Genomic DNA, 23,246 nt, shown 5'->3' with positions numbered 1-23,246 from the left:
GAGAGCTCAGAGAGCTCATAAAAGCCTCAATCTTAATCTAGTTAGTTTCACTTCAACACACTCATATTTGAATGAAGAATAGAATTGGCTTCATGTTTAAGGAGGCCTGCACCTTGGAGAGAGAGGGAGGAGTGCAGAGTGGTGGCAAAGTGTGTGTGTCCCACCAGTAGGTCAGTTCATCAGAGAAGAAGCAAGAAGTATATCGTGTATGTTATTATGGCATAAATATATGACTGGGCACAAGTATTCCCATGTGAGGAATTAGAGGGCTAGTTCAGATACCTATCCTTCAAAGATCCTGGGCTTCAAGGGGAGGTACTAGGATTATAGAAGAGTCAAAGGTTCAGACCTGCTGATCACCATGTAGACAGCATATCTCACTGGGAGCTCCAGATGAAAGGTGGTCTTGTTGGTTGTAGGCTTATTATTCTCACTAGAGAGAGAGAGAGAGAGAGAGGGAGGGGAGCCTCATTGGGAAGGAATCCAGGAGAGAAATCTCTGGCTGGGGCATGAGATGAAAGAGTGAGGGATACACCTCGCCTCACCTGCTTGCATTGGCCTTCAGAAGCAACTTGTTGCCCAGGGTGGCCTTGTAGGAGACATCAAATGTGACTATGAAGGTGCCCTGAGAGAAGAAGAAAGAAGGAATGGGAATAAGGAAGGTCATGGAGGAGTAAGGGAAAGAAATGGGTCAGGACAAGGGTGGAGAGTGATGAGGATCTGGGGGGAGGCACTCACCTTGGTGTCCTCTTGGAAGATGGGATGGTTGATGTTACAGCTGCTGCTCTTCAGGCCCTCGTTCCCAGTGGGCACTCCCTCACATGCCAAGCGGAGTGGGCGCTGATGGGGTGGCTTCCAGGGGAGGAAAACTAATTTTAAAATGTTACCCATGTGCATATATGGGCTTGATATATAACATTGGTGGCATTGTGGAGCAGTGGGAGAAAGGACAGACTTTTCAATAAATAATCCTAGGAAAACTGGCCCATACAAAAAAAAATCAAGCAAACAGAAAAACAAAAAAAATTGAATCCCTACCTCACTCCATAATTACAATAGATTCCAACCGGATTAAAGATTTCAGGTGAAAAAGCAAAATTATTAAGCTCTTAAAAGGTAATAAAGGGGAATATCTTCATAACCTTGGAGTAGGGAAGTATTTCTTAAACATGATCAGCACATAAAACACTAAACATATAGGAAGTTTTGGTAAAAATCAACCACAATCAAATGAACACATTTGGTTTATTAAAAGACACTCTAAAGAGCCTGAAGAGACATGCAATAGGACTGGAAAATATATCTGAACACATATAACTGGAAAAGTCTGATAACCAGAATATTAAAGAACTCTTACAATTAAGAAAAGTATGTGGGTGGGGGGATGGGGTAATTAGGTGATGTGCATTAAGGAGGGAACTTGATGTAATATAGGTGTAATATGCAACTGATGAATCTCTAAATTATACCCCTGAAACTAATAATACAATATATGTGAGCTAAATTGATTTCAAATAAAAAGTTAAAAGAAAATAAAAGTATGGACAACTCAATAGAAGAATAAGAAAAAAAATTGCACAGGCACTTCCCAAAAGAAGAAATTAAAATGACCAGGAAATAGATGAAAGGTTGTTCAAATTTATTAAAGAATGCAAATTAAACCTGTAAGGAAATTCAAATTAAAACTATAAGGAAATATCACCAGATGAACAAAAATTTAAAAGTCTGACAATGCCAAGTGTTGCAGTGGATAGAAAGTCACAGGAACTCTAATAATCTGCTGATGGATGTGCAAATTATTATACTTGAAGATACAGAAACCTAAGATCCAGCAATGCCATATGTGGCAAATACCTTGCAAATATTATGCGTAGGTGCACCAATATACATGCTCAAGAATAGTCATGGCCAAAATCAGGGAACAACTCAAATGATCACGAGTTGTAGTGTGGTAGATGTCCACTCACACCATTGTTGTTTAACATAGTACTGGAGTCCTAGCCTCAATAATCAAACAACAAAAATAAATAAAAGGCATCCAAATTGCAAGAAGTCAAGCTTTCACTATTCACAGAGGACATGATATGCTATGTAAAAATCCAAAAGACTCCACAAAAAAGTTACTGGAACAGATACACAAATTCAGCAAAGTCACAGGATATAAAATCAATGTACATAAATCTGTTGCATTTTTTTATTGTTTTGTTTTATTTTATTTTTATTTATTAAGATTCAATTAGCCAAGGTATAGTACATCATCAGTTTTTGATATAATGTTCAATATTCATTAGTTGAGTATATCACCAAGTGCTCATCATATCACATGCCATCTTTAATGTCCATCACCTAGTTACCCCATCCCCTGCCCCACCTCTGTTGCATTTCTATACACCAATAATGAAGCAGCAGAGTGAGAAATCAAGAAATTGATCCCATTTAAAATTGCATGAAAAACCAAAAGATACCTACAAATAAAGTTAACCAAAGAGGTAAGGGATCTATACTCTGCAAAAATTGAACACTGATGAAAAAAATTGAAAAGGACACAAAGAAAAGGAAAAATATTTCATGCTCATGGGTTGGAATAAAAACATTGTTAAAATGTCCATACTCCCCAAAGCAATCTACACAAAAATGCAATCCTTATCAAAATACCACCAACATTCTTCACAGAGCTAGAACAAACAAGCCTAAAATTTGTATGGAACCAGAAAAGATCCCAAATAGCCAAAGCAATCTTGAAGAAGAGAAAAGCTGGAGGCATCACAATCCAGACTTCAAGCTATATTACAAAGCTGTAGTTATCAAGACAGTATGATCCTGGCACTAAAATAGACACATAGATCAATGAAACAGAAAAGAAAGCCCAGAAATGGGCCCACAACTATATGGTCAACTAATCCTTGATAAAACAGGAAAGAAAATCCAATGGAAAAAAGACAGTCTCTTTAACAAATGGTGTTGGGAAAATTGGACAGCCACAGGCAGAAGAATGAAACTGGACCACTTTCATACAACATACAAAAAAATAAATTCAAAATGGAATAAAGACCTAAATGTGAGACAGGAAACCATCAAAATCCTAGAGAAGAATACAGGCAGGAACCTATTTGACCTCGGCTGTAGCAACTTCTTACAAGACACATCTCTGGGGGCAAGGGAAACAAAACCAAAGTGAACTTTGGGGACTTCACCAAGATGAAAAGTTTCTGCACAATGAAGAAAACAATCAACAAGACAAAAAGGTAACCAATGGTATGGGAGAGGATATTTGAAAATGACATATAAAGTGTTAGTAACCAAAATCTATAAAGAACTTATCAAATTTAACAACCAAAAAATAAATAATCCCGTTAAGAAATGGGCAGAAGACAGGAACAGACATTTTTCCAAAGAAGACATAAAGATGGCTAACAGACACATGAAAACATCCTCATCATCACTCATCATCAGGGAAATACAAATCAAAACTACATTGAGATATCACCTCATACCTGTCAGAATGGCTAACATTAACAACACAAGAAAGAACAGGTGTTGGCAATGATGCAGAGAAAGGGGAACCCTCTTACACTGTTGGTGGGAATGCAAACTGGTGCAGCCACTCTGGAGAACAGTATGGAGCTTCCTTGAAAAGTTAAGAAATAGAACTACCCTATGACTCAGCAATTGCACTAGAGGCATTTACCCAAAGAACACAAAAATAGTGATTAAAAGAGGCACATGCACCCCAATGTTTATAGCAGCATTAAATTCAAAAGCCTAACTATGGAAAGAGCCCCAATGTCCATTGAGTAATGAATGGATAAGGAAGATGTGGTATACATATACAATGGAACATTACTCCACCATCAAAAATAATGAAATCTTGCCATTTGCTATGGCGTGGATGGAACCATGCCATGGCAAAGGTATTATGCTAAGTGAAATAAGTCAGTCAATGATAAATGCCATATGATTTCACTCACATGTGGAATTAAGAAACAAAACAGATGAACATAAGGGAAGGGAAAAAAAGAGAGGGAGGCAAACCATAAGAGACTCAACTATAGAGAACACACTGAGGGTTCCTGGAGGGGAGGTGGACAGAGGATGGGCTAAATGGGTGATGGATATTAAGGAGGGACTTGTGATGAGCACTGGGTGTTATAAGTACGGGATGAATTACCTCCTGAAACCAATATTACACTATATGTTAACTACCTGGAAATTAAATAAAAACATTTTTTTTAAAATGTGGAATGGGTAAATAAATTGTGGTATGGTCATACAAAGGGATTTTATATACAATAAAAATGTTCTACATCCAGAAGCAACAACATGGATGAATTTCACAAACATATGCTGAAAAAATGAATAAATATACAAAAGAACATATAACATGTTTCTATAAATTTCAAATATTGACAAAACTCAACAGTTTTTTCTAAGGATGTGCTCATGGGTGGTAAAACCATAAAATATACAAGGAATTGATTATCACGAAGTCAGAATACTGGTTACCTTGGGGAGAGAGTGAGGTTTTGATGAGGAAATGAACATGGAGGGAGAACTTCTGGGGGTGTTAGCAGTGTATTATTTCTTGACCTGGATGCTATATGCTATTTGTTTAATATTATCCATTAAACTATACATCTGCTTTATGCACCTCTCTCTCTCTCTCTCTCTCCCCTTCAGAATTGTGTGTATCTGTGTTTACATGTCATCATAAAAGAATTAAAAGAACCTACTATAACCCAGGGCAGGGAAGAGGCCATTAGAGAACAAGGAAGCTATTTACCTGGGTTCCTAGCACTCGTCGGTAGGACAGCCCTGCTGGGTAGTAGAAGTGGATCACAGTACCATAGGAATCCTCACCCTCATTCCACAGAGTCACTGTCACATTAAGCTCCAGGGAGCTCCCTACCACCAGGGTCTGCAGGCTGGAGGAGGAAGGACAAAACTGAAAAAGAGACTGCTGGAAATAGGTTGGAATTGGATCAAGGGTAGGGGCAGGAATGTGGGAACTCATGAACTGATAACATTCCAATCAAAATTTAATTTCTTTGTTAGAAGGAGAGCCAAAGGGAAACATAAGCATTTCTCATCCCATGGGGATGAGAGACCCAAAAGCTTAAGTGTCTAGAAATGAAAGGAGTTAGAGCTCACCCTGAGAAGCTGAGATTGATATTCAGGTCCCCTTCACAGAGGTGATCTTGTCCACAGTTCTTCTCAAAAGGGAGCTGCAGAAAAACAGTAAATTCTCTTCCCATCCATGTCTTAATCTTTCTCCATTTCCCTCATTAGGAGCGCTCATCTTGAGTGCTCATTATTGAATATTACTGAGCACCCACCCCACACCAACACTGTCAAGAAGTGGGGCAGTAAGGGAGGGGCAGAATGATAAGATCCTTGGCTTCAAGGAGCATAAAGTTTAGTTGAGGAGTTAAATCCAACTCACATTGGAACAATTATTCGACAAACATTATCAAGTGTCAATAAGGGACAGGTTCTGGGTTGGGTGAGGAGTTAGGAAAAGTGGAAACTACAGGTGAATTAGACATGGCTCTTGTACTCACAGAACCCACAATTCCCAGAGAGCCACAAAAGTAGATGCCGATTGCTATGATTCCAGTCATGTAATATTTGGTATCACTATGATGTAATAGGAAGCCAGAGAAGAAGAGAGAGATGCTGAATATGATTTCCAAAAGGGGGGAAGTTGAGACTGGGGCTTAGAGAACTAGAAAGGATCTTTGAGGTGGAGAGAAGGAAATGTTTTCCAAGTAGGAACTACAACATGGACAAAGAAACAGAGGAAGGAATGACAGATGTTGGGAAGGATTTGGAGAATGAGAATCAGAGAGTTTATGTTGAGGTAAAGTGGTGGCCATCTGGGATGTGTGTAAGAGTCCAAGCTAGGCAGGGCCTTGGTAACTGGGTGGAGGCATTATGGACTTAATGTGGTTGATGGAAAGTTGAGAACCACAATAGGTTCTTAAGACACAGAGACACAGTGAAAATCAGTACATCCCTGGGATTTCATTGGAAGACTCACAGAAGCAGTGAAGAGGTCCTGTGAGCCCACAGCCAGCACAGGGCGAAGGTTCTGAGATGAGGGGATGGGCTCCCCAACCAAGGAGAAGTTGAGGCGTAGGATGATGGGATTCACCACATCCTCCACACAGTCCTGAGGGAGAATGGGCTTTCAAGAACCCACTACCCTTCTCGTTACTTTCCACCACTGGCCCTTCTGCTCAACTACATCCATTCCCTGCTGCTGGGACAGCATTCTGTCCTAGCTGTGGAGTCAGGTTCTCTGGCCTCAACTTTCCTCTCTCCAGCCCCAATATCCCCACCCTCTTCCCCTCACTCAACAGGGAGCAGAGGTGCCAGAGGCTCACCTTGGGCTCCTTCTCCCCCTCCCTTTCCCAGAACCCGAAGTCCTTACTGGTAAAAGCAGCTTAATGGTTTCACAGTAATCTCCCATCCCCAGGGTTTTTCTTCGAGTCAAAGTCCTGTTCTTGGTCTCATCAAAAATGGCACGAGAAATCAGACGGCCTGGGTCCAATGCCAGATCATACCTGATGGAGCTTTGGACATCACCTGAAGCGGAAGGGAGGAACAGAAGATGAAAAGTCCAAGAGAACCTCAAATGTTCTGCTTTTGTTTATTTATGCAACAAACATTTGCTGAGCACTTCCTCTGGGCCATGAGCTGTATCAGGTGCTAGGATATGTGTGGAGAAGAAGATAGAGAAATATGGTCCCTGCTGTCATAAAGCTCTCCGTCTAGGAAGAGAGACCAGCATGCAGGCCATAATCCCCCAGCACAATCAACCCAATGGTGGGATCCTCAGTAGTACCAAGGAGGGCTTGCTAATTCAGACCTGGGCTCAGAAATGCCTTCCTGGGTGGGCCTTGTCTGAGCCCCAACCTGGAGGATGAGCAAAGGTTGGTGAAGAATGGGGGGGGGGGAGGGGGGAGAGTCCCAGACCATGAGAACAATGGCTAAGACCAGAAGGGAGAGGGAGGATGGCACATTTACAGAAAGGGAGAGTGTGATGAGGTAGGTTGGAAGGGCGGGGAGGAGCAAAGTCAGCAAGGGCATTGTAGAGAAGGATTTTGGTCTTTATAAATGGAAGAAAGGAGAGCTTGCGGGGTGGTTAAGCAGGCAAGTGAGGAGACCAGATTTGTGTTTTAGGACCGATCCCTCTAGTTTCTCTACGGAGAAAGGATGGCAGGCTGCAAGAACAGACATGGAAACAGCTCAAAGTATAGGTAGGAAAGAGAAGTGGTGGCTTCAAGGTAGGCAGTGGCTGGAGCGGGTGGAGAGAAGTGGGAAGATTCCAGATTGTATCCCGGACTTAGAGCCTATTGGCCTGGGTGTGGGGAGAGGGGAAGAGAAGGGACCCGGGGTTTCCAACACTGGCAGGTGAGTGGATATGCAAGTGGTATCTGGATCCCTGGGCTCATTTCCTCCTGAGGATAGGGTTGGGGGCCTCAAGGGGGATAAGGTGCTGGTCCACTGGGAAGAACTCACCTAGTTGGTCCAGTGAGCTTTTGTGGATAGAGAGACAGACTGTGGCACTCGCAGCTTCCAGGGTGGATGGCACGTCTCCCCAGCACTGGTACACAGCCTTTGCCACCTCCGAGGGCATGAATCTCATAGCCACCCCCACATTCAGCACTGGCCGACTCCTGAGGGTGCACACAGGGGCTGAGGACCTGATTCTGGCCCCGGAGAGGAGGACAAGGGAGGGGGAAGCTTGTTGAATGGACACACAGTGGGCAAGGGTGGGATGTGAGGGGTTGTCACCTGAGCAGCAGCACCTGTCCCCGGGCCCCCACAGCCAGGTCCACCAGTCCATCCTGGGTGAGGTCCTGACCCCCACTCAGTGACTGCCCAAAATACTGGAGTGTGGGAGAGAGCCGGGAGCCTGCGATCCGCTGGCCAGAGAGGAAAAGGAAAAGCGGAAGTCAAGGGGAGGGCATCTGAAAGGTTTGAGAAGAAAGATTTGGAAAGGAAACTGCAGTGAAAGCAGATCTGAATGGAAAAATTGAAAAGGAGAGATGAGAGGGCAGGAATGGAAAGCAAGCATAGTGAGACCCCAGGGACCCCAGACAGAGCTCCTTCATTTAATGTTTCATAGAAGGAAACTAAGGCTCTCAGAGGCTAAATCAGTCACTTGCCTAAGGCCACACAGCTGACATGGCTGGACAGGCATTTAACCCAGGCCCTGCAATCTCTTAACCACTAAGCTGCCCACACACTGAAGTCTGTTTGGAGCCAAAGGAGAAAGGAGAGATACTTTGCACTTAGCTGGGCCTGGTGACATTCAGGGCACTAAACCCCTAGAAGAAGCATGGCTACTGTTAAGGTCAGTGACAAGGCAGGGCATCAGGCAAATCTGAGACATAGAAAAGGAGATGGAACTGGGAGAGGCTGCAGACAGGGGTCTCACCTGTCTGTGGGAGGGGTTGATGCCCAGTCCTGAGGTTCCATGAAATAGGTAGACAGCACCCCGGCTCTCCTGCTCTCCTGGGGCCCCGATGGCCACGTCTGTCAGCTTGTCCCCATTCACATCCCCCAGCACTGTCAGGGCTGCCCCAAAGCGGCCCCAGGGGTGGCCCTGCTCCCCACAGAGAATGACCTCACACTGCCACTTAGCCCTCTGCAGAACAAAACCAGTGTCAGGTCCCAACCCAGGCAACCCCTCCACCCCACACCCAGGCTTCACCCAGCCCAGCTCTCATCAGACACTCACCCCCTGGGGCAAGGGGCACACAGACACCTGGCCCCCCCGGGTCGGCTTGTAGTAATAGGGAGCCCCAATGAGGACAAGGTCAGAGCTGCCATCTCCATCCACATCCACAGTGCAGAGGGAGGCCCCAAAGTAAGAGCCAATCTGCAAGGCAGAGCCTGAAGTCATCCTTCCTGCCCCTGCCAGAGGCACCCCCTTCTGGGACTGGACCCACTTCTCCACAGCCACCAGGACCTTCCCCCCACAGGCTTCCAAACCCCTTCATCTCCTCCCCCTCTGCCCCTGGAGACCCTGCCACCTTCATGTTCCACTCTGGCTTCCTCAACACCCAACCTGAGTCCCTGCAACTTCAGCCTTCGGCCTCCATTGCCCAGATGCCTGGGTGAAGATGACAGCTTTCCCGGTATGTTGATGGCGGGGGGCCCCCAGGATCAGGCTCTGGACCCCCTTCCAAAGAGCCAGCTCAGTGGAGTAACCTGAGGAGGGCAGGCCTCAGCACAAAGGCTTCCTCCCCACCCCTGAGCTCCTGCCCTTCCCAGGCAGCTCATGTCCCACCTGTGCCCCCAGCCACAGCCTTTTCTCACCCAGGTAAGAGTCCCTCATGTCCACATTCTCTTGAGACATGTTGATGAAAGTGCGGCTCATATTTTGGGTGTACAGGAAGGCACCTCCAGACCAGCTGAAGCTCCCCACAGCCCCCAGAACTGGTCCATCCTGGGAGGAAAGGATTCCAGGGCTGAGCAGGCCTGACCCAAAAGAAGACAGCCTATTCCAAAGCAATGCCTGCCACTGACTCTGCTCATTATTTGGCATTCTCTTTCTCCCTCCCCAGTCCTTTTCAGCAACTTCAGTGTCCCTCACTCCTAATGTCTCTCAGCCATCCCCAGTGCCACTGTTCCGGTAAATCCCAACTATTCTCATCCACTGCCCTTTCTGCCTCCTAGCTGGCTCCTTTCTGCTCCATCCTCCAGTACCCCAGAGTAGGTTTCCTCAGAACCAACAAACATATAGCCATCACCCTGCTGGCAATCCAACATGGCTCCCTGCCACCAAGCCCCTGAGGATGGAATCTAGGGTCCTCTCCAGTCAAACCTGTGGAGTTACCCTATGTTTAAACACATGAAGCTTTTGACCTGGACACCTCTCTCCTCTCTCTTTCTAAGACTCAACTCCTCTCTCAGGAAGAGTCAACCTCAAACTCACCTCCTCTGTGAGGTCTTCGTTGGCTCCCTCAGGGAGTGATAAGCATTTCCTACTCTGCATACTTTTTTATTGCCTTTTTAAACTTTTGATTATGGATAATTTAGAACATATACAAAAGTAGAAAGAAATGCATAATGAACTCCCAAGTACCCTTGAGCCAGCTTCAGTGATCAATTCATGACCAACCTTGTTTCATTTCTATGTCCCCCCTCCTCACCCCCAAAATTACTTTGAAGCAAATCCCTCTGGATATTTTGAGCACACATTGACTTGCACACAAGTCACACTATATTGTTATTTCTTTCATCTGCATGATCTGGTCTTTCCCATCTTTCCACCCCCCTCTCTCACTCTGCTCCAGCTATGCTGGCCCTTCTATCTCTCTAGCCCAGTAACCATGTTCATGCCTCAAGACCTTTGCACTTGCTTTTTCCTCTACCTGGAGCGATCTCTCCCAGATTTTTCCAGGGCTGGCCTTTTCTCATCATTCGGCCTCAGTTGTCACTCCTCAGGCCTCCTCTGAGCACCTGTCTTGCTCTACCCTAATGCCTAGCACAATCTGAAGATATTTTTTGTTGTTTGTTGTCTCCTCCCACTGGATATGTGCCCTATGAGAGCGGGAGTCGTGGCTATCCTGTTCTCTGCTATGCTCCTACCACCTACATACACTGCCTATATGCCTCTCTCCAAACAGACAGTGACATTGAAGACAGAATCTGCTTTCTTATTTACTTCTGGGTCCCAACTCCCAGCACAGGGTTGGCCCAGGATTGGTGCCTGAGACCTATTTATCAAGTACGTGTTCCACCCACCATTGTGAGTACTGAACTGAAGCCTTCTTGTGACATCTCATGTTGGAAGGAGCTACTTGTCCTCGACTGGGTTCCTGTGGGGAAACAGGTCATTTAGGCTCTGGGGGCTATGAGACCACAAGGACTCAGAGCAGAAGGAGAAGAATGACTCTGAAGCTCAGGTTCTGGGGCACAATTTTGGGTGAGCTGTGAATAAGGATGGCCTCTCAGAACTTCAGGGAACAACTGGGTCCAGAACCTTTCTATTCCAAGACCCAAGCTCGCCCTGCATTTACCCTCAACTGCAAAGATCTTCTCTTGCAGCTGCTCCTGGATGCTGCTGAGTGCCCCAAAGTTGTCCACCCTGAACACGTGGTCTTGAGAGGGCACTGAGCCAATGGTGTTCAGCTCCTGCCTGGCAGTGGGTTCCTGGAAAGCATTTCCCACCTGTGGCAGAGAGACAGCTGAGGAGGAGCCCACCAGCCTTTCTGCCTGGGTAACGTTGAGCCTGAGTCTGAGGGTGACATGAGGAAAAGGACATACCCCAATGGCATAGCGAATGATGCCAGCTCTCTCTGCCTGAGGGATGACGTCTCTGTACTCCAGGGGGTCTCTGTATTTCTGCCCATCTGTGATGACAATGAGGATCTTCTTGGCACTTTTACGGGCCCCATTCTTACTATGAAATAGTTCTTTCCTGTCAAGGAAGAAAGGGAGATGACTCTCTGTAGATGAAATTGATTCTGGAAAGAAATAATCTGTAGCAGTAGAAGCTCATATGGAGAGACTGGGGAGTCCTGGTACCATCAGACTGTGTCAGCCATGTTTAAAAAAAAATTGCCTCAACCTTTTTTGAAAGTCATGCAATGATTAGTAAGATCAATAATAAAGGTACTCATATTCCTTTTTCTATAATTCCATCTACCATGGAACCTCATTTCCAGAAGGCAGTATGGTTCAGAGTAGGAACTTTACAGTCTGACAGACTTGGACAGTTGCTTTACCTCTTTGAGCCTTTGTTTCTCTCTGTGAAGGTGAGAATAATAATTGTACCATAGCTGTTCTTCAAAGATGACCCCCAGTGTGCCACACCTGGTTCCCTTCCCATATTGAGTCTGACCTGTGACCAGTTTCAGCAGTAGCATGAAATGGAAGTGACACCATGCCAACTATGGGCCTAAGAAGCCTTGTTAGCCCTTTCATTTGGGGAAGCCCTGAGCCACCATGAGGGAAGTCTATAGCTCAAGACTTCTGTAGCTTCTATAGCTATGGAGAGGAAGGCTCCTCCATCCCAGCTAAGCCCAGCCTTCCAGCGAGTCCTGCCCAGGCAGGACCATGTGAATGAATCTCTCATGTTCCAGCTTCTGAAAACAGATGAGTCCCAAATCACGAAAAATATTAATAAAAGAGTTGTTGCTTAAGCCACTAAGTTTGGGAGTGGTTTTTTAGGCAACAATAGATAAATGAGATAAATCATAAGAGGTTATTTTGAGGATCAAATGAGGGAAAGCCTTTAAAACAGTGAATGGCCAAAGGTAAGCATTAATTCTGTGGTAGCTATTACAAATTATTAAAAATGTAACTATATGCTCATATAGTTCTATAAATTCAGAATAAACACACACACACACACACACACTCAAAATATAATACTGGAAACAAGCTAAATGTCCAAGATCAGGGAAGGGGTTTAGCAAATCATGATCCACCTGCTTTGTAAGAAAGTACAGAGCCATTTCAAAGGAAAACAGTAAAAGCTGTAGAGAAACATGGCACAGGTTCATGTAGTAGATGAAAAAAAAAGGCAGGACGAAACTTGTTTCTGCCCACATCGTGACTATATGAAATATGTCTGAATAAAAACAAGGATGGAAATGGCCCTGTGCTTTGTGGGTGGGATTTGTTTATTCATTGGTTTTTATCCTTTCTTTTTGCTAAAATACTGTGAGGTGGTTGGTAGAGGGACTGTAATACTTTTTCCAAAAATCTCCTTAATGTTATTGCAATTTTTTATCTTTTTTTGTAATGAAACTTCTAAAAAGAAAAAAACAAAAAACAAACAGTGGCAGAGAAGCCCTGAGATGGCTTTGGTTCTGGGGAGTGGGGAAGCTGCTGTTCTGGGTGAGGGGAGCAGAATGGGTGTTGAGGACAACCACACTGTCACCCACCACTGGGAGGAGTTCCAAGGGCTAGAAGGGATGCCGCTCCTGTGTGACTTTCAATTCAAGGGACAGAGGCATTCCTCTTGGTTGTCCAGTCCCATGCAGCCAGTGTTCAAGGCAGAAAAGCCACCCAGCAGTAAAGAGGGTACATTTGGCAGGAGCATCCTTTATTCAGCATTTCTCCAGCACCATCCCCAGAGTGGCACCCAGGGGTGCACAGGAAGTTGAAAATCCCAGACATTTAGCCTATTTCTTTCCCATAAGAACCACATCTTCTGTTCTGGCGCCACCACCTAAGTCATTTCTTTATGGTCGTCCTAGCTGGTCAGGCACATACATGGTAAGCACCCAGTTAATGCAGAGTTCATATGGATGAGGAATGTGGGAAGAGAGGGAAATGAGTGAGGAGAGAGACGCAAAGAAAACACTTGGCAACAATTCCCAAGTCTCTGCCAGGGAGGTAAAACGTGAGTGCACCATTCTCTGGATAAAACACCAACCACTTATCTAGCACTTCTGGTGCAGAAGCATTGCATGCATGTTATCTCCTTTAATTCTTAAAACCAAGTTGTAAGTTTATCCTCATTTGACAGTTTGCTGAGACTTAGAAAGAGTCAGTAAATCCCAGGGTGGCCCAGGTCACCAGCAGGGAGCCAGAATGAGAACTCGGGTATGTCTGAACCAAAGCCCATGTCTCTGGCTTCCCTAGTTGGACTCAGGGTCCAGCCAATCCCAAGCCAGGCAAAGAGGAAACACTGCAGAGGAGTGCTGTCCTATATGAAGAGAACATTCCAGGGAAGTCTCCACCTACAGCCCCTCCACTTCCCTTTTGAGCCCCTTTCCCCAGATTTCCCACAGCCCTGCAGAAGGGCTGTGCAGACCAGCATGAGGAAATGGTGTGGCAGCTTATCCACATGAGGCAGAAGGGGAAACTTACACCACTGTCAGGATGCCCGTGGCTGTAAATGTCAGGCCATCCAGTTGGACGATGGGATCCACCAGGCTCTGAGGGCTCAAGCTGCTCTGGAATTGGGTGAAGGTGAAGTGGATCTTCAGGTAGTTGGAGTACTGTATCAGGGAGAACTGCAAAGGAGAAGAGGAAGGCCCTGGAGCTCAGGAGTTATTCTTCAATAAACATTTTATTTTGGAATAACTTTGGTTTTAAAAACCACTTTCCATGTGTTCTTGAGGCTAAAACCCAGGGGAAACATGGCCCAAAAAGAAAACTAGAAAATCAAAACCAAATGATGCTTCTTTCAGAGTTTGCAAGGAATAACATTTCCTACCTCAACATTTCTTAAACTTGGACTTTTTAAAAATTTCATTACATGAAATCAACTTGTAGACTATATTTCCTCACTTCTCAAGAATTTCTACATACATATACACTAATTACTGGGAAATAAAATAATAAGATAAATCATGAGTTACATGGAAAATGTAATAAAGAAATCATTAATTATTTGGCCAAGTTACCTTCAGTCTAATTTCACAGCAAAACTACTTTTGCAATCCTTTCAATGCTTCTAAACAGTAAAAAACTGTATTTCCTAGGCCATGTGGGGACATATTAAATGCCATGGGGGAATTTCCTCAGGTCAGGGCTCAAATCAGCCATGCACCAGGACACAAGTATCAGGCACAGGCCCACTGAGCCAACCCCCAGCAACACCAGGCTTCCTCTTAGGTTGGTCTTCCCCAAGGCAGCTGCCACCCCCACCCCACTCCCCAGGCCTTGGGGACCCAGTCTTCACCAGGGTGTTGGTGCCTTCAAACTGTCCCATCACGGCTCTGACAAAGTCTTTCATCTGCTTAAAGTCACTTTTGACAATGCTGCCAGAACCATCAATCAGGAAGACAATGTCCATCTCTTGACTTGGACACTCTGTAGAGAAGGAAGAAGGAATCAGAGATGCGTGTGTGGGTCCCAGCTGTCTGCCAGGGCCCAGAAATCTTTCTGGCTCCACAGAGTTAAGGGGCCATTCTTGGCCTAGGAATCAATTCCCACCCAGTTTCTACACCTTCCTCGGAGGAAGCCCAAATCCATTGCCCAAACTTTAAGAAACAAAACAAATGAGCAAAAAAGAAAGAGAGACAGAGAGACAGAATGAGAGAGACAAAGAAGAGAACAGACTCTTAACCAAAGAGAACAAACTGATGGTTACCAGAGGGGAGGTGGGTGGGGGGATGGGTTAAATAGGTGATGGGGATTAAGGAGTGCACTTGTGAGGAGCACCAAGTGATATATGGAATTGTTGAATCACTATATTGTACACCTGAAACTAATATAACACTGTATGGTAACTATACTGGAATTAAAATTAACACTTAATTTTCAAAGCATTCTAAACTAAAAAAAAATCTGTTGACCCCGCACCCCCACACCCACCCTGCAGAGTCCCTTGCTTCCTTCCTTCCACAAGGCCTAGAAAGGGGAGAAAGAAGTAAAGGACAGAGGCCAGATGGGTTCCTCATTCAATTACTCAACAAATATTTGTTGAATACACACTAGGAATGTCATAGAGCACAAGGGGAAGGCAATTTAGAAAGTGATTCAAGTGTGCATTCTGAGCATGCTGGGCTCAAACCCCAGCTCTGCCACCTACTAGTCGTGAATTCAGGCAAGTTATATAACTTCACTGGGCTTCAGTTTTCCCATCTGTAAAATGGGGATAATAATAGTGCCTAACACACGGGGTAGGTTAAAAAGTGTTAATGTGTACACAAAATGCTTAAGACAGGACTGGCCTCCCATAGCTGTGATGGGGATTAGCTGATGTGTTAGCATATCATCACCATGTGCCAGGCATTGTTCCAGGCACAAGAACACACCAGCAGCAGATGCTAAGGTTGCCACCAAGAAGACCCACCCCCTCTCAGGACAGAGGTCCTTATTATCAGCTATAGGGGGTAGCTGTTGATGGCTCCCAGTTGATAACTCAGCAGATGTCTTGCCCAAGATTACAACTCCTGCTCCTGGGGGCGACCTGCATCCAGCCATGTTCCAAGCTCCTCTGGGTTAGCTGAGGGTCTGTTCTGATCCATCACAGTCCACCTTCTTTCTCTGCTCAGTCCTGCTTCCTTCATGCTCTCAGAACTATTGCTCCCAAGAGTATTCCTAAATGAGCCTCAGAGTCTATTTCTCAGGAAACCTGGTCTAAGACCATAGCTTGAAAAAAGATACCACCCCTGCCCTCATGGAGTCCGCCATAATGGAGAGTCACACCATACACCTATAAACAAATAAGACACTTCACATTGACGCCAAACTCACATAAGTGCTTGTGGCCTGTGTGAAGGACACAGTTGGTTCCTCCACCAGTGCCTCACATCCTGTGTTGCTCCCATGGTGGTGGGAGATCAGCCTCCACAGACAGTAATGAGGCATGATGCTGAACTGTGGCAGCTGGCCTCCTGCCACTGAAGCAAAAATACTTTCTCCTCGCTCCCCACACCTCCCCCATCCCACCTATGCAACAAGCTGGTGCTTCACCCCTGCTGAGAAGAAATGGAAGGCCACTTCCCTCCCTGCTTTCTTGACCAGGAAGTTCAGCCCCCCACGTGGCAGGCCAAGAAACCCTCACTGCTCCCCTCCTTACCCGATATCCCCCACAGCTGGGTAGCTGAAGGTCCCAATCCCCACATCTTGCACTTGTGCTTACTTTGTTAGCTGCACCACAAAACCACCCCTCATATCCTCTCTCAGGCCACAATGGTGGCAAGTTCCCTCACAATATCATTTCTGTTTCTTGTTCCTTTTACTGTCTCCACTGGGCTTCCAATAGCAGGCACCAGGCTATAGCTGAGCGCCTTCTGAAAAAAAAGACCAAGTCAGTCAGGCAAGGTTGGCTCCAGGTCTCGGCTCTGTCACTTCCTAACAACAGGAACTCAGCTCTCTGAGCCTCAGTTTTCTTGCTTGTAAGATGAGACCATCTTGCCTACCACCCTGAATCTTGTGAGGGTGCAATAAAGATGTGCACCAGGCATCAGGCATTGACTGGCACCCAGTCACTTCTACCTCTACTCAAATTTGCTTTGCTTGCACCAGGCCTATGTGTCTGTGTTCCATTTTCATCAGGTATCCCACCTCATGAATCACGGAGACATCTAGAAGAGACTTACCTCCTAGTGCTTAAATGCCACATCCCCTACTCTGGCTGCATAGACATCCCAGACAGGTCATGGTACCCCCAAGACTCCTGGACTCCCACCCTCCACTTTCTCTGTCCCCTCTGTAAACTGTTCTCACAATTTGGGTAGGAGGTGTTTCTGCTGCAACTTCACCTTTGCCTCAAAGCCCACCATGCCTGGCATCATGGCATCTCTAGTCCAAAGCATTGCTCTCAGTCAGCACCTTGAGTGGCCCCTCTGACTTGGAGCCCATTATCTCCTTCTCCTAGTCCAAACACATGGTCCTAGCTAGAAGATCAGTCATAATGGTACTCACATATTATGTGTCAGGCAGAGGTCTAAACACTTTATCTATATTAAATCTTTTTTTTTTAAAGATTTTATTTGACAGAGAGAGCACAAGCAGAGGGAGAGAGAGGGAGAAGCAGGCTCCCCGCTGAGCAAGGAGCCCGATGTGGGACTCGATCCCAGGACCCTGGGATCATGACCTGGGCCAAAGGCAGCTGCTTAACAGACTGAGACACCCAGGCGTCCCTATACATTAAATCTTTTAATCCTCGTAACCACCTTGATTATTAAGACCCAGTTTACCAATGAGGAAATTAAAGCCCAGGGAATGAAGCCACTTGCCCCAAGGACACAGAAGACAAACATATTCAGACTGACCCTCCGAGAGATGCTGCTCAGTGTCTCTGGCACCATTCTCTGTAGAAGGTATCAGTGCTGGCAAAATTGTGCATCACATTTTCCATGGCCCTACCATTTTCTCCCCTTAGAAGTTCATCAGGGAATGATCCAGAACAGCCTCCCTCTTGGATCCTTGGAACTATCATCCTCACCACATTTTCACCACCCAAGGCCTTTCCTCTGAAAGCCCAAAAAGCCTCCCTGCACCTGTTGACCACTGTGAGACCCTCATGCCTCCTGCAGCCAGCACTCTGAGGCTCCCTTCTGCTCCATCAGAACTTTCTCCCCTTGACCAGCTTAGAGTTCCTGCTGTGAGCTGCCCTCCCTGCCAGGCCAGACCATGCTCCCAGACCTTCTTGGGCTTGCAGAGGCCTCTGGGAAAGGGCCATGGGCACAGGAAGCCAAGACGATGGTCTCATGCTCTGCCCACTCTTCAGCACCAGCATGTACTCACATAGAATTGCTGTCTCTATAGGGACCTACCTGGCAGGGCAGCAGGCATGGTCCAAATGGTCTGCAGGTGGGAGCCCAACAGGAGGCAGAAGCCTTCTGCATACATATTCTCCCCACAGGCTCTGTGCATGGTGGGGCCACAAGCCTAAAGGCAGAGTCCTGTGTGAGCAAGGGGTCACCCCAAACTCTCCATACTCTTCTCCTCCAGCCCCAGCCTCCCCTGGCCCCTGCTCCTCCCCTTGTCACCCTCCTATGACCCAGGGAAACTTACCAGCAGCCAGGAGTGATTGGTGGAGGCTGCCAGGGACAGGCCCAGGGACATGTTCACGGCCTCTGGGGGTGCTGAGAGGGCAGATACACATGATTACATTCATGGGCACACTCCCATTTGTGGGGAGAGTCAGGGCTAGAGGCCAAGGAAGGGGCACTGCAGTAGAGGAGGAATGAGGACCACAATTCCTGGGTGCAGTCACTCACTGTGCAGTGGTATGGGTTGACATAGGCCAGTGGCAACCACACAGTCGTACATCTGTCCTGTTCGGTTGACCGCCACCACCTCCAGGGGGGCTCCCACCACGACTCTGAAGGCGCAAGCATGACATACAATTGCAGGAGGGGTAAGGGCAGAGGGTGCTTCGGGTGAGGAAGTATCACTGTGTAGCAGGGAAGTGAGACTTTGAGAGGGAAGCTCTTGGCATTTGCCACTTATGAGGCTTCAAATAACGGGCCCGAGTTTAACCCACATGTGCTGAAGGACCATGCTGGGCTTTTTCTTTGTGTGTGTGTGTGTATACATAAATAAATGTGTATTTATATACAAAATGGTTTGAGTGTTGTTGCTTTTTTTAGCATTCACCAAAAATAAAACTATTCAAAGCAAAACAGTATTTCCCAACCATGGGCAAGTGCGTTTTGTTTTGGGGGTGCCATTATTCTGAGCCACCCAAGAAATAGATCACCTCAAGTTAAATGGAAAAATCTGCTAAAGCCACAAATTATCAAGACAAATAGATGATTCTGTAATTAATTGAATTTGAATTACAATTCAATTTGAAGCAGCAGTATCAGAATCCATACCAAAATCTATAGTCACATAAGTGCAACAATTTTTGCAAAACTCCTTGAAAGGAGAGAATTTTTAAATTTTTTTTTAAGATTTTATTTATTTATTTGAGAGAGAGAGAATGAGAGACAGAGAGCATGAGAGGGAGGAGGGTCAGAGGGAGAAGCAGACTCCCCGCCGAGCAGGGAGCCCGATGCGGGACTCGATCCCGGGACTCCAGGATCATGACCTGAGCCGAAGGCAGTCACTTAACCAACTGAGCCACCCAGGCGCCCCGAGAATTTTTAAATTTTGAATAAAAGTAATATCTACCAAAAACCTCTCCACTCAAGTAACTAAACAAATGTTTGTGTCTTTTAATTAATTAGCCAAGCAAGCCTTGTTAAATTAGTATTTAAAGATTCTTTCTAGAAATCTATCCCTTTATGGAAAGCTGAAATCCCTGTGTGTCTGAGAATTGCTGATGGAAACCTAAATAGATGGTAGAGACATAGAAGTCTGGTACCTGCTGACCTAAAAGGGTGAAAATATCTTAAACCATCGATCTGCATGCTTTTCTTTACCCCATCCATCCCTTACACATAGGCTTAGTCTTTTTGGTATTTAGATTATGATTCAGCAAAACCAGGAAAAACAATAACTTTGTAGCAATCAGAATGTCATCCAGTATATATTATTTACTTTATTGGAAATACTGGGGAACAGTGGTTAATCAATAGTTATACATATATGTATCTTCTGAATAGGGCCTGAGCACAAACTAATGGTGATAAAAGTGAAGCAGTGACTACCTCTGGATTTGTTGGGTTTTGCATCATTGGGAAGAGCCCAAAGGAACCCAGGGGAGGGGGGCTGAAGATGTTCTACACCTTGATCTAGGCAGCAGTTACCTGGCTATACACATATGAAAAATTCATTGAGTTGGACCTTTCAAGTTTGTGCACTTCAGTTTACAAGCTCTGCATTTCAAAACAAAGAAAGAAAGAAAAAAACAAAACTCTGGCACCTGGCACTTGCTTCCATGTCCCAGCCTGCCAGCTGGGTGAGGAGGGGAGATGGATGTGCATGTAGAACTCAGTGACCTCAAGATGTTACTTCTTGGCCAGCTGAATCTTCCCGTATTCTCAGGCTCATTGCCAATCCACCCCCTCTGTGAAGCCTTCCTGGAATTCCCTCCTGGGTTTGATCTCTCCCTTCCTATGCCTCCCAGACTTTGGTTAGGTTTGCATCACATGGTAACTTCAACATTTTGGGTCCCTGTCACTGGGACCTGAAAATGTGAGCTTCTGGAAGCAAGGTGAGGTACATAATTTGCCGGTCCCAGAGTGAAATAAAAATGTGGGGCCTCTTGTTCATGGAAAAAGTTTTTTTCCTTTTCTTTTTTTCCTTTGGCAGTACTCCTCTCTACCTGTCCTGGTATTTCCTGTTTGCTCTTTAGTGTTGCATTCCCTCAGGCACAGGGACACTCACCGGACCAGTGCAAACCCTCATAGGACTGGGCGAACTGTGTGCCTCAGCCAACCCTGACCTTGCTCAGTTCATGCCAGGGATTGAGGGTGGCAGCTGAGAAACATTCCCCAGAAGGCTGGGCTGCATGTGAGCCAAGGCTCCAAGCCCCCAGCACATCTCCACTGTCCCATCAATTTTACTTACAAAACACACATGCTAAGATTAAATTATTAATAATTTCAAGAGGAAGACTGCAAAACATTACTCCAAGCGCAAGGGTGACTATACTGGTCACATGCACTGGTCACCGAGGAACAGATTCAAGACCTCCCTCCCAAAGCACTGTCTTGTCCAGAGTTTGTGGTCCTTCCTGGGATTGTGAATAGTTAGTAGTAAGGGTGCCAGGGGCCTTGGAGGAGTGATGGACAGGCTTCTTGCCCATGCTGCCCTTCCTCCAAGACACCTCTTGAGCATGCCATATTCAGTTCATGCCACATGCCAAATGCATATTCAAGCATTTGCCTGCAGGTTGAAGGGACAGAGGTGGGGGGTGGGTGGGCATGGCCTACCTAGATCTGCCAAACTGGGCCACGCTCTGTCCAAAGCTAGCTCCATCCTCTTGAAAGATCATGGGCTCCTCCACATCCAAGTTGAATCCATGATAAGAAGCCAGGACTGAGGAATATGGAGAGAGAGGCGGGGGTAGGAGGAACAGTCAGAAAAGCCTCATCTCCTCTGGACCTCTGACTTCTTGGGATCTTGATGCCCACCCCAGTCCAGCTCGTGTGCCAAAAAGAAGGGTATTCTCTTTTTCTTTGTTTCCTGATTTGCCATCTGTGTGATTCCTGCCTCTCTCCCTCCATCAGAAATAATCAAACCACAATATAAAGAGCGACAATCCAGAAAAATGCCCCCTCAAGGTCATTTCAAAGGATATCCACAATCTGAAATTAGGCCTGTCACCTCCTGGTCTGTTAGATCAGGTGTGTCCCCTAAAGATAAAGTGACCACACAATTTATTTTCTAAACTGAGCCCTTCTGTGAGTGAAAGGGGCATCATTAATAATTACACCAAGGTCATTGGGACTGGCCCAGGTTGGCCAGGGCATATGATCACCCTTCTTAAAGACTGTCCTGCTCCATCTTTTCATTATACAAAGACCCTAAGGTTCAGATTAGGGAACAGACTGAGAATTTTATGATTATTTGTAATTTTATGTTTCCCATGTCCCCCTCCATTGGTGCCAGACTCTAAGACGGCAAAGACTGCAACTGTCTTGCATGGTGCCTGGTACAGTGCCCGGCCCTTAGCAGATGACTAATTATTATTTGTTGACTGGGCCAGAACTGCATAGCAAGTCACTGGTACAGCCAGGATTCCAACCCACTCTCTTGACCCTTGACATTCTCCTCTCTGGTGACTAAGTTCAAAAACCTCAGGGGAAGACCCCCTACATTTCAAGGGCTTTTTCCAAGACCTTCACTCCCAAATAGCATCTTTTCTCCCCATTTCTACTAGAATTCCCAGTGTCTGGATTGAGGAGTCAACTCCAACCCCCAAACTAAGGAAATTCTAAGGAGGTAAAGCATCAGGCCAGGAGGTAACAGGCAGGGTCCCGACACCTGAACCCTAGGGTTCTAAGGAAAAGGCCAGGTGTTGAAGGTGCTACAACCCTACAATGGCCACATGCAAGGGAGCTTCACATACTACATCTTCCTTTCAAAGAATGACTCTGTTTCTGAGTCTGAAAATGGGCTCTATGACCTGACAAGTAGGAGGGTGCCAAATGTCTCAGACTCAAATGCCTCAGAGGTCAGGCAGGTGACATCAGTGACTGAAGTGGGTAAGTGTGAGCACCAAGGAATTACGGGCACTTAGAGTTTGTGGCCCTTTTAAAGGAAGTAGCCATTACCAAGCTCTAGTGTTCAGAGCTCCGGAACTTCCCATTTCTCAGGAGAAGCTGACAGTCTGGGCTTCTGTGTAGAATCTGATTTTTAACTGACACATATATAAGTGATTTCAAATGACACGCGAATGTGGTCCTGATACAGTTTTCAATTTCTGGACTATTCTCTTGGCAGCAGTGGGACAGCATACCTGAAATCAAGACTTGAGGGACATGTGGGACCAGGTGATATCCAACACTTCCCCTCCCTAGTGACTCCTATGGCTTTCCCCCTGGGGCCCTGGGGCAGACTCCTGTCCCCTGTACCACACACACACCAGGACCCCCACAAGAAGAATCATGGAGAGGGAGCTCATCCTCCACCCAAGCATAGCCTACAAGTCCATCTTCTCTCATCTTTGCTCAGGTTATGACCCTCCCCTGATTCCAGGCCATTCCTCCTTCCACACAAGACTCTAAACACAAGGGCCCTCCCCTGTTCTCAGCTTCTCCAGAGAGCTATATGAGCTAACCACCATCCCCAATCTGCCCTACCAGACGGAGATGCATCCCCTCCAGGCTTCTCCCAGCCCTGAGGGCCTCCACTCACCACCCAGGAGGAGCATAATTCCAAAAGCCATCACTGAGCATGCATTGAAGGAGAAGTGAAGAGCTGAG

The 23,246-nt window shown here is 46.1% G+C and overlaps 2 protein-coding genes across 2 annotated transcripts in view; one reads left to right on the top strand and one right to left on the bottom strand.

Moving 5' to 3' along the window:
* LOC123844678 (cytochrome c oxidase subunit 6A2, mitochondrial) overlaps positions 1–6,681 on the top strand; it is a 12,503-nt gene extending 5,822 nt beyond the window's left edge. Inside the window, exon 4 of the mRNA XM_045875413.3 lies at positions 6,476–6,681. The gene's annotated coding sequence lies outside the window, so the exon portion shown is untranslated. The remainder of the gene's footprint in view (positions 1–6,475) is intronic.
* The window catches only part of LOC123844679 (integrin alpha-D-like), a 27,226-nt gene extending 3,980 nt beyond the window's left edge, over positions 1–23,246 (bottom strand). The window contains exons 1-23 of the mRNA XM_054507602.2: positions 23,179–23,246; positions 21,252–21,357; positions 18,648–18,751; positions 18,442–18,512; positions 18,201–18,315; positions 14,654–14,784; positions 13,837–13,982; positions 11,281–11,434; positions 11,034–11,184; positions 10,759–10,832; positions 9,328–9,457; positions 9,077–9,219; positions 8,747–8,887; positions 8,444–8,653; positions 7,798–7,928; positions 7,522–7,679; positions 6,431–6,585; positions 6,038–6,169; positions 5,149–5,222; positions 4,781–4,922; positions 739–852; positions 546–625; positions 350–433 (exon numbers count right to left, since the gene is read on the bottom strand). Of these exons, the coding sequence (XP_054363577.1) occupies positions 350–433; positions 546–625; positions 739–852; positions 4,781–4,922; positions 5,149–5,222; positions 6,038–6,169; positions 6,431–6,585; positions 7,522–7,679; positions 7,798–7,928; positions 8,444–8,653; positions 8,747–8,887; positions 9,077–9,219; positions 9,328–9,457; positions 10,759–10,832; positions 11,034–11,184; positions 11,281–11,434; positions 13,837–13,982; positions 14,654–14,784; positions 18,201–18,315; positions 18,442–18,512; positions 18,648–18,751; positions 21,252–21,357; positions 23,179–23,209 (2,777 nt within the window). The 5' untranslated portion in view covers positions 23,210–23,246. The remainder of the gene's footprint in view (positions 1–349; positions 434–545; positions 626–738; positions 853–4,780; positions 4,923–5,148; positions 5,223–6,037; positions 6,170–6,430; positions 6,586–7,521; positions 7,680–7,797; positions 7,929–8,443; positions 8,654–8,746; positions 8,888–9,076; positions 9,220–9,327; positions 9,458–10,758; positions 10,833–11,033; positions 11,185–11,280; positions 11,435–13,836; positions 13,983–14,653; positions 14,785–18,200; positions 18,316–18,441; positions 18,513–18,647; positions 18,752–21,251; positions 21,358–23,178) is intronic.

The sequence above is a fragment of the Mirounga angustirostris genome, unplaced genomic scaffold, assembly GCF_029215605.1.
Source record: "Mirounga angustirostris isolate CCGP_5_RB_7025 unplaced genomic scaffold, mMirAng1.0.hap1 SCAF_5, whole genome shotgun sequence".
Taxonomy (NCBI): Eukaryota; Metazoa; Chordata; class Mammalia; order Carnivora; family Phocidae; genus Mirounga; species Mirounga angustirostris.
This window is presented reverse-complemented; position numbering and strand designations above follow the sequence as displayed.